The 10,782-nt window shown below is 38.1% G+C and overlaps 1 protein-coding gene and 2 non-coding genes across 3 annotated transcripts in view; 1 reads left to right on the top strand and 2 right to left on the bottom strand.

The window, feature by feature from the left end:
* Positions 1-6,578: 6,578 nt before the first annotated feature.
* Positions 6,579-6,650, bottom strand: trnae-cuc (transfer RNA glutamic acid (anticodon CUC)). The gene has a single exon. It is a non-coding gene; the product is annotated as a tRNA-Glu (tRNA).
* A 546-nt stretch (positions 6,651-7,196) lies between these two features.
* On the top strand, positions 7,197-7,268 carry trnaw-cca (transfer RNA tryptophan (anticodon CCA)). Its single transcript has one exon. It is a non-coding gene; the product is annotated as a tRNA-Trp (tRNA).
* A 696-nt stretch (positions 7,269-7,964) lies between these two features.
* ncf1 (neutrophil cytosolic factor 1) overlaps positions 7,965-10,782 on the bottom strand; it is a 14,137-nt gene continuing 11,319 nt past the window's right edge. The window contains exons 10-11 of the mRNA XM_015022330.1: positions 8,884-9,044; positions 7,965-8,798 (exon numbers count right to left, since the gene is read on the bottom strand). Coding sequence (XP_014877816.1) covers positions 8,635-8,798; positions 8,884-9,044 — 325 coding nt within the window. The 3' untranslated portion in view covers positions 7,965-8,634. The remainder of the gene's footprint in view (positions 8,799-8,883; positions 9,045-10,782) is intronic.

The raw sequence follows: 10,782 nt of genomic DNA, 5'->3' as shown, positions 1-10,782 counted from the left end.
AAGTAAATTAAATAAATAAATATATTGCACAATATCAACTTAAATGTAGCTACATCCTATTTTAATCAATTTCATTACAAAAGTGCCAGAGCTTGGGGGGCAAAATGAATCATAGCTGAACATAGACAACAACACCAGTAGCCTACAAGCTACAAGCTTAAGGTGCTGTATTGATATTAGCTAGTCATCTTTTAGCTAACATTAGCTAGTCATCTTTTAGCTAACATTAGCTAGTCATCTTTTAGCTAACATTACCTGCATCCAACAGCTTTACTCAACTCAGTCGGTTAGTTTGGAGGGAAAAACTGTGAAAAGTTCTTTGCTGGTTTGCTGTCGTGATTCTAACACAAACCTACGTAGCTCCGCCCAGCAGCAGCAAGTCTCCTTCACGGGTGGAAACCCAGCGCGAGCGTCGTAGCGCTCATGTTGTGTTTAAAGGCAGCTCGGAAAAACAGGTTACAACATGTTAACAACGGATTAAACAGTTTTAACTGATAAAAGTGACACAGGTCACAGATATGGGAAGTGTGGAAGCTTCTACTGTATCAAATTAATATAGGAATAACAGGGAGTTGGCCATTCTGAGGTAAAAACAACAAACAGTTTCCAGTCCAGGGGGGCACGGCTGATTCTGTGGGCGGGCAATGTCCCCCGGTTCCCCCCCAGTGCCCGTATTTCAAAAATATTTTGAAATACCACGCATCGTTGCATTTACATTTAATAAAGTTTTCCTCCCTTTTTGTAATCTTATCATTACAAATAATCTCTGTAATTTATCTGGTTTTAAAGAGATGAAATTAAAATGTTGATTGTGGCTTACAGCAAGAGAAAAATTAGAAATCAGTTTCTTGGAAAATGACAATATTGCTTAGCCCTTATGCGTGCGAGGACTGTGGCAAATGATACAGGTTTTACGTGTGCTGGGTCGGTTGGACCCCATTTCTAAACACAAGGGTTAAGACCAATAAAATGTAGGAAAAGGCTGAATCATTGCAGAATTGTTGGCTCAAGTGTTGCTCATGTTCCCATTAACATTACTCCATAGGGTCTTTATTAGATTTAAGTCAGACCCATTTGCTGGTCATTCAGTCACATTGACACCATTGTCACAACAGTATGGCCAGGTACCAAGTCCCGCTGGAAAATATCACTTTAATTTCCATAAACTTATCAACAGGCGGAAGCATCAAGTGTTCAGAAGCTGCCTTGTTCCTGACCTGATAAAACCCAGAGGACTGAGACGCACAAATTGTCAATGTGTGAGGAAAGTTCCCAATAGAGTTCTACCAAAATAGATTCTGTGCCTCTCCACTCTTCCTCCAGACTCTGGAACTTTGATTTCCAAATGAAATTTAACATTTACTTTATTAAGAAACAAAATCCTGAAACTTTTACCCTTAGAGAGGAACATAAAAAGCCTTGTTGATCCAGACCTAGACATGATAATAAAGTAAGCAATCAAAATAAAGGGTCTATTCTTCGGCACCTCTTGACTTCTGTAATATACTGTACATAAATTGAAATAATTCCTCTATGTTCTGCACTCTTCCAGATTATTCAGATTAAACCTGAGTGATTCATGCAACCCCAGATATGCAGAACAAAGAAACAAGCGTGACATCTGTAGCATCTGCTGCTGCAGTGAATCAGCCAGATCTTCATCCACACTGAGCCAGCTAAACTTTCACAAAATCCATGAATGAAAAGTGTCTTCATCTTAAACACTAGTGTGATTATTTTTAAATGTTTAAAGAGGTAAAGCTTTTACCTTGTAGCCCATGGTGTGTTTGAGCGAACGCTGTATTGTTGTTGCTTAGAAACACACTGCAGCCTTCAGGTCTCGTCTCATCTTCTCTGCAGATGGAGAAAAGCACAAAACATCAGTTTTGTTATACGAATGTTTTGGGGGGGTTTGTAAATAAGGCTATTTATGCAGAGAAAATGGGATTGGTGAATCTCTGTCCCAACCTCCTAAAAGTAAATTAAAGTTTTACTTAGCGTTGCAGGATATTTAAAGAAAATCTTGTGATGGTGATATCTGGTGCAATAAATCCCTATTTACGTTTTTCTTCTCTTCCATGTTTCGGTCACTCTGTGACCTTTATCATTTTGGGCAAAGACATTTGTGTCCATTGTGAGCATCTGCTGTTGTGAGACTCTGTCCGTCTAAATAGTACACTAGCACATAAAATACAAGTTTATAATATATTAGCCAACAATTACTGCACCACAAAACAGTCATTTTGAAATACAAATGTTGCATACTCTAATATTGCGATGGTGATAAATGTGTAGTCTATTGTATTACAGCTTTTAAAGATGACCCATTACACTCAATTGAACATGTTAAGATGGGTCTATGATTTGTACAAAACATGCACATTACATTGTTTCTCACAAAACCGTTCTCACATAATGAAATTTTAGTCTGCTCAGTTTTGCCTATTTTTATCCCTTTTCAGAAAGACCTGTTTTAAGTCCTTTTGTCACTTTAAATCCAAATAAGCTGCTGTTGGACACCTCAACCCCCACTCAACGTTTACACTCGCACATGAAATGGCTGCAAACAGATGTGCAATTATTTATACAGCCGTACATCTTCAAAAAGCAGCATTAGAGCCTCCTGCACAACCAACAAAAATGGAGTAAGTAGTTTCTGGATAGCAAGTCAACAATAAAATTCTCATCTTTTTCTGCGGTCATTGTATAGCGCATGCATGCAGTGGTAAAACCAGCCCAAATGTGCTGGTACACTAGCACATAAAGTACAAGTTTATAATATATTAGCCAACGATATTAGCTAAGCGAACGCTGCATTGTTGTTGCTTAGAACAACAATACAGTTGCTAGGTGATGGACTGAGGTTTGCTGGGGTTGCTATGTGAGGGACATTGCCTACTGATTTGTGACGTTACATTTGGGCGGCTTTTGAAATTGCTCATTATCCAGCCACCAAAAAACAGAAATTTATTGCCAAAAACAGGCTGTATGTTTTTTTTTTTTTTTTTGTAAGACCTGTGGCTCTTTTCAGAAGCAGTAGAAACCCAAATGGAAGTGTAAAAATGTGCAAAATGTGAATCTTGCATAATAGGTTCAAAAGTTACAAAAGTAATTTCTGTGACATGATGCCACCCTCTTCATTCAAAATTCCAGATTCCCTCTCACTAATTAATACTTCCGCTGGGACCTCTGCTCCGAACTCTACACCAAAATCAATCCACTTCCTTCAATACAGGACTCTTGTTTTGGAACCAGTAAACTACCTTTCCTCATATTAACCTGTACTTTTCATTATCTCAACTCCTCACCATACTTGGCTCTTCCTTTTTCCCTATCAGACACTCAGACCCAGTTACCCTTTCCACATTTAGACTTGTAGATATTGTAAATACAAGTCTCTCTTTTAAATTGTCTTCTTCCGTGTCTGATTCTTAATGTGGGTCTGGTTGAATCTTTCATGAAATAACTTAAGCAGTTCAAATGCATCAGATTGTCAATGTGGTTTACATTAGCAGTTCTGTTCAATCTCCATCCATTTTCTTACACTCTTACCTTTACCTTTAAACATCCAGCTAGAACTGCATTCATTTATTGGAATAGTCCAGGACTTTGTTTAAATCTCAGTCCAGCTGAGAGTCTGTAGCTAAACTTGAAAGTTGATAATAGTCAATAGTATTTATCGTATGGTTCATGATTTATTGTGAAAAATGTCTTACTATGATGAGAATTTTGATTGATTGTTGTCTAGATGAATTTTGAGACAATATTTAATGATGTTAAATACAAAATAAAACTGACTGTATTAAAATTAAATAAATTTTATTTTGACTGTTTTCTCTGTTATTTTTTTCCACAAGAGCATCAATAAATTTTAGTAAATCTGAAAACATAATTACTTGTAGTTACTGTGTGCAGTTTACCGATATAAATCTCACTTCTTTAAGTAAGTGGCGTCCTGAAGAAGCTTGAATGAAAAATATTCAGGTCTGTGGTTGAAACAAAACGAAAGAAGAAAAGGCTTAAAACAGCAATAATACAAACTTATGCAAACCACTGTAGGAGACATAAATCCCTGACAACCAGTATCGTCTGTGATGCAAAAAGGATTCCTCTAAAATATATCAGTTTAATATGATTATTGAAGTATCTACAAGAATGCATATGAAGTTTTAATGCCCATTTTCTCCAGAGAGTGAAAACTGGGCATCAATGTATAATTATAAGTTATCACTACTACTGATGATGGAGCTAATGCATAAAAAAGGAAAGTTCACCACCATTCAGAATGGTCAGATTAAATTAGGAAAGCGAGCAAATCAGATAACTGCACACTGTTCAGTTTATGTTTCACAAACCTGGAGGTAAAGGAAATACTATCTTATCATTGGGCTTCATAATAATATATTCAGAGTAGGTAGTTTCCTTTCATCTATTTTTTCTATGCAAAATATGACATACTTCAAGGTTAAGGGTTCTTGCGGCAATTTCATCCACAAAGATGTTAAGATGAGGACACAATACAGGATTTACTGAGGAAGTAGGATGGATAAGAAGAAGAAGAAAAAAACATATATATATATATATATATATATATATATATATATATATATATATATACATACACTGTAAGATAAGCTTTAGATATTAAATCTAATGCACAGGGAGACAGACAAATAATGAGTACCAAATCTATCATTCTATTATAGGTTGTGTTATTTTTCGCTGACCTGGGTTAAGTGATGCTCGTCCGTTATGTCGTGCGGTCCCTTTGATTTATTGACGCCACGGGACCGAGCAGGTCGTTGTTCTTGTTGTCGCCGCCGCCATGTTCCCGCTGAGTGTCCCGGCCTGCCGTCCCGCTGTCCGGGCGTGCTATCCGAGTTCTCCCTCGGTGTCCGGTGTTGGCATTTGGAAGAACGAGGCCGAGGGAACTTCGGGTCCTTATCCTCCAAGCTTTCTGTTTTACCGCACTGCCTACTGCTACTGCAGGACAGAGTGACAAGCAGGAGCAAGGAGTGAATCTGTTTTCCAGGGGATTTTCAGAATAAAATTATTTTGCGCAATTACTCTCAGTTGGCACCCCTGTCCCTCTTCTTCCTCATCCTCATCCATGTTTTTAGGCATAGAATGTATTTGTTCTACATCCATCCTGCCATCCATCCATCCATCCATCCATCCATCCATCCATCCATCCATCCATCCATCCATCCATCCATCCATCCATCCATCCATCCATTATCTCCTGATGCAACATTGGATTTTGAGAGGGCCAGAAAAACCATTGCTGGTGGTCAAAGACAAACGCAGTTGCACAAACAACCCAAACAAAAACTGACCTAACAAACAAGACATGAGGGGAACTTAAATAGTGGCTGATCAGACCACTGCTGATACACAAGGGAATTAATTAGCAAACAAATATTGGTCTAAACAAAACTAAATAATTGTTAAATTAAACAAAAACTATTAGAACCGAATTGCCAAAAGGAAGAAAACTAAAGAAATAGAAATTAAACTAAAAAAATAACCAAACTCCCCCTGCCCCTGGCAAACAAATGGTATAACCCTCTGAGGAGGTTTGCCAGCCACATATGAAAAAGCAGCTGGAGCTCTTCTGTGTGGCCCTCCAGCAGCAGCTCCAAAGGAAACTGGTACCTCAAAACAAGAAGAAATTAATTTATTGCATATTACCAAAATATAGCAAACCAGAAGACTTCCAATGAGTGGTGACATCCAGATTAAAGGATTTTTAAGATTGAGTCCAGTAACTCTATAAATCAAACTCAGCTAACTTAATCTTGTCCTTGGCTGTGGAGTGATACAGTTTTCAGCAGGAAGCACCTGGTTTTGAACATCTGCTGGTGTCTTTGTGAAGTTTGTCTCTCCCGCTATCCACATCTACATTTTCTTTGAAAGAAAAATGCTAAGGATTCTGATTCTGAACACCACACTGTGAAATGCATGTAACTAAGGATAAATTCCAGTCATGTATCAGCTATGTTTTTGTAGCTTAGCTTAGCTTAGGTTCAGTCAATTAAATTTAAATTACAAAATATTTATGCTTCTGCACATGAATGCAAAAACTGGACTGAAATTAGAGGTGACAGTCTTGCAAATTTATACCATAAATAAATTTTTACCAATATACCCGATTTTATTTTATTTTGAAGGCACTCAGCAATCACATTACATCCGGCTTATTCTAAATCCCCCAGCTTGTCGGTCTTCCATGCTGTAGATCAAGACAAGCAATCTGCAGAACAGGGATGAGAATGAAGATACACGCAGAAACATCGGTCTTCTCACGTTTGGCATGTCTGTTATCGGTGTACAGATGCTTTTGCTTGAATAAATTCCCTCAAAACTTTTAATATTTTGGGATTGGTAAAACAAGATTTAAATAGATTCTGATGTAACTGTGGACTATTCATCAGCAGTTGCATAGCTATTGTTTGACGGTCAGTGAAATTAAGCATAAAATGCAGTTATACAATAAAATAGTTATGGAAATATGGAGTTCGAAACATTATATTTGTAGATTACATTGTGGTCAAGGTCAATCGAATTGTGAAAACTAGTTCCCTGACCGGGAATCGAACCCGGGCCGCGGCGGTGAGAGCGCCGAATCCTAACCACTAGACCACCAGGGACTTTCCGGGATTGTCAACAGATAATCTGTGGATAAGATCTATACATCTGAAACATAAGGTATAGCTCTGAATGGTGTCTGTCGATTTATCTGACTTATGGGGCTCTTTGTTCCACTGAGTAAGGATGTTTTCCTTAGACTTGAGGATGTCCTAAATGTACACTGCAGGACGGTTTACATGTTAAGCTAACACGTAACATGGCAGCGCATGTATTCACGACAAAATGTACCTGGTATTTTTTTTCCGTTTAAGTAAAAAGTAACACTAGTAGGCATTTGTTGTTACTGTCTGTAAACCTTTATTCAATAATACTCGGACAGTTAGAATTCAGCTTTCCTTAAAATAACTAGTATCTTTGACTTGCCAATGCTGATAGTTTTAAGATGCCTAAACCAGCGCACGGTTAAGTCGAATGTTATCTTCCAGCGTTTCAAATAGAGACGGAGTAATATTTATAATCGAAATATAAAGACATCTCAAGAAATGATCAGGTTTCACAAGATCTACTTTAATTCATTTATAGATGTATACGGAGTTTCTGGACAGGACCTCGTGGCGCAACGGTAGCGCGTCTGACTCCAGATCAGAAGGTTGCGTGTTCAAATCACGTCGGGGTCATTGCTTTTCTTCTGATCGGGATCTTTTTCTCTTTTGATATTTTGAAAAACACTAAGAAATGTATAATACAATGATAAATATTACGTTAGTATACTTTATGATAAATGCTGAAAAGCCAAGCACAACAGATTAGGGCTTTGAGCAGGTAGGATCTCCAGTAAATGCAATGAATCTTGAGTCTCTGCTCTAATAGAAGCTTCAGTCTTGAGACATGCCAATAACTCGCTTTTCAAACTTCCAATCCACGTCATTTGCTTTTGCTGGTCCTCTTTAAATCTTTGTCTGGCTGTATGTTGATACCTCACATCCATGATGACTTCTTTTCACTTCATCTGGGATTTCTGGTGGTCATAGTTCAGGAAAGGCAACTCGGCTGCTTCCAGTTGTAAAAACAATCACTTGCAGCCACGTTTAAATATCGTAGCTGTCCAAAAATAAAAAAGAGTAAATATTCTTCCAGCTTGATAGCATCCAGCAGAGGGAATAATTGTCCAAGCATTAAATTCCTTTGCCAAAAAATAGAAAAATGAACAAATGTCTAGAAACAGAAAAAAATAAGAACTAACATAACAGAGCTACTCCAACATGTGTTTTTGAGCAGCAGCAATTCTAGAATTCTAGAATTATTTTCCCTATCCTTTTGCCAATTTAGGCTATAAACCACAAAAAAGAAACAACCAAAATTATGACAAGCTCTTTTAAGTTTTTAAGCAAAAGTTAAAATCCCTTTGTTCTGTTTATTATAAAGTTTCTGCAATTAATTATCTCATTCTTAATGCCAACATTCATTTGGCTTTTGAAAAAAAAAAGAAAACTGAAAGAACTGAACACAATATTTTCCCCCTGCTTTACACTCTACAAATGTTCATTTGTTTCATTGTTTCAGAAATTTATTGAGCAAATAAATAAACGCAGAGCTTACAAAAACACAAGATGAAGTAACATTTACTGACCCACGTGTTTTCTTAGCGTTTTTTTTTTTTTTGCCTTGAATAAAAGCAAATAAAGAAAAATGGAGTTAAAAGTATATCTGGGAAAAAAACTGAGCTCGTTTCTGTGTCAAAATGAGAGTAGGCCTAATTAAATCATGCAATCTAAAAATATATTTAGGCCACTTGAAATTAGAATGAGGTCTGTGGGATGCAGAACTAAATATAGTTTTGGGTGAGAAAAAAGCTAAAACAGTACAGAGCAGTCAGTGCGAAGCTATAGTTTCTCTAAAAGTTTGCCTCTAAAAATGAGTTTGCTAGAAGCTACAAAATGAAAAGTCCAAAACATCAGAAGTGCTGTGATGAGAAGCAAACAGATCACCACATCTTGACTTTAAGCACTGAAGAGAAACATCTCCTCCCTGATAATCCTGGTGCTAGCAGGAAGAGCCGGAGCCCGACTTATGAATGCTCATCTTCTTGCGAGTGTTGTCGGTGCAGCGCTCCAGGATGAGCTCCGGACTGGGCCGCGGCGGGATGACTGGAGCTTCCTTCTTCAGCTCACTCTCTGAACTGGATTCAGACACTTCGGGAATGTTGTCTGTTGAATGAATACAGAAGACGGAGATTATGTGGTGCCATTCAGATTGAACCAGCTTCAAATATCAAAGCTTGTTCTTTATTACCCTCATTCTTCCTCTCCTTCAGTGGCACCTTCCCAGAGTTCCGTTTTGGAGGAGTGACACCTTTCTGCTGCAGGTAACGCCGACTGTTCCTGCGATAGGCGTCTTGACTTAGCTTCTGCCGGGATTTGCTGTGAATGCTTTTGGCATTTCTGATGGTGGACCTAAGATAGAGACAGAAGATAGAAGGTAAGTCTAGGTCAGGGGTGGTGAACCTGGGACTCGAGCCGCAAGCAGCTCTTCGACGGATCATGCGAGGCTCTTTGATACCGAAATTTCCCACACTCATTGAAGGCAGCAATGAGTGCGAGTGCTGACAAAAGCAGAGTAACGCGCAAGTTTTAAGCTACCCTACAAGAGGCGGAGAGACTTTAGGTGAGAAGGATTTGAATCATTAAGGAATAAAATCTGTTTCCATGGTAGCAGCTGTAAGAGAATAAAATCATTAAGTTCTGGCTCGTTATATTCTCTCGTCCTCCCGGATTCAGTGATGCCATGCGTGGAAATAAAAGCCACACAGATAATCAACGCTCCACGCCATACATTTTCCTCAGAGTTTATTCCAACATTTAAAAGTATAAAATCACATCGAGAACACAGACACCTTTAAACACACTAAGACAGACATTCATTTACCTGAGACAAATAGAAAAGTAGGAAAATAGAAAAACAGGAAAAAGGCAAAAAACGCGTTTTTTGGAGATTGCTATGCGGCTGCAAATAGCAAATCTGATTCGTTCCTCTGGGGCCCTTACTTTTATTCAAAAAGGTGTTTTTTTTGTTTGTTTGTTTTAATTTATGCAGTTTTGCGATTAAGGCGTGTTGTTCTCTTTGTATGGATAGACCCAGTTTCAAATTAGTCAGTTTGGGCATTACCTTGTGAGACCTGTTTAATTTCAGGGCTACGGCGCTTCTCAATCTAGACAAGGGAGACCTATAGGGTCATTTAGAGCAGGCTCTTCTCCTGCCAGTTTGAAATGTGATGTTTCTCCTAATTCCTGGTTGGAACAAAGCCTCTAGTCTTCCACCAGGGTTCAACCAAAAGTTAACCTGTCTTAGACCTATTTTATTTCCCTGTCGTGTAATTCCTACAAATACAGATCAGTTCAGTAATTTTAAATTGACATGAAGCCTGGCACTCAAAGTGGTTCAGAACTTCTGCATCCTCTTAGATCAAAGCGCAGATTTTAAGAATAAAACACTTATAGAATATACCTGAGCATTTTCAATATAAACACATTCATTCTAAACATTTTCTAATTAATGTTATACTAGTTTTGATTATATGTTTGGCTCACTTAGTGTTACAAATTTAGCCTGATTACCAGTGTTAATATAAAACTACAAATTAGACTAGTTCAAGTTATGTTAATTTTAACTAAATGGTATTCTACTAATTAAATTGCAATTATTGTTGGTATTGTCTTGTCATTTTTGTTAAGTTTTAGTGTCTCTCTGAGGGAGATGACTTGAGAAGTCTCCTCTGCTGCCTTTGTGCCAGAGTTCATTTATGACGTGGTTCCTTCCTGATAACAGACATTCTTTTCTGCAGGGCTAACTTAAAGTCCTCTTACTCAAACTAATCCTGCTGAATCTACCTTTTTCACATGTGGTAAGATTAACTGTATTAAATATTAAGAATATTTATTTTCCTCAACAGGTCTCTGTATTTCTGTCGGCTGCATTATTTCATGTCGGTGCACTTTGCGCCGTTTCCAAGCTCAGAGAATTTTGGCACAGAGGTGGAAGTGAAGCAAGCTGCTGCTGCTGCGCAAGTAATAAGATAGAAGCAAACATATCAGAGTTTGCGCAGCAGGTTCCGGTGCCGCTGAGGGGAAAAGCAAATTCTGATCACATGAACACAATCAATGCTATGCATTGCAGTGACGCCCAGAGTGGCAG

Source organism: Poecilia latipinna, unplaced genomic scaffold (assembly GCF_001443285.1).
Source record: "Poecilia latipinna isolate Pla-1442-1.1 unplaced genomic scaffold, P_latipinna-1.0 Scaffold2983, whole genome shotgun sequence".
NCBI classification, from domain to species: domain Eukaryota; kingdom Metazoa; phylum Chordata; class Actinopteri; order Cyprinodontiformes; family Poeciliidae; genus Poecilia; species Poecilia latipinna.
Note: the sequence above shows the minus strand (reverse complement) of the source record. Positions and strands in the feature narration are given on the sequence as shown.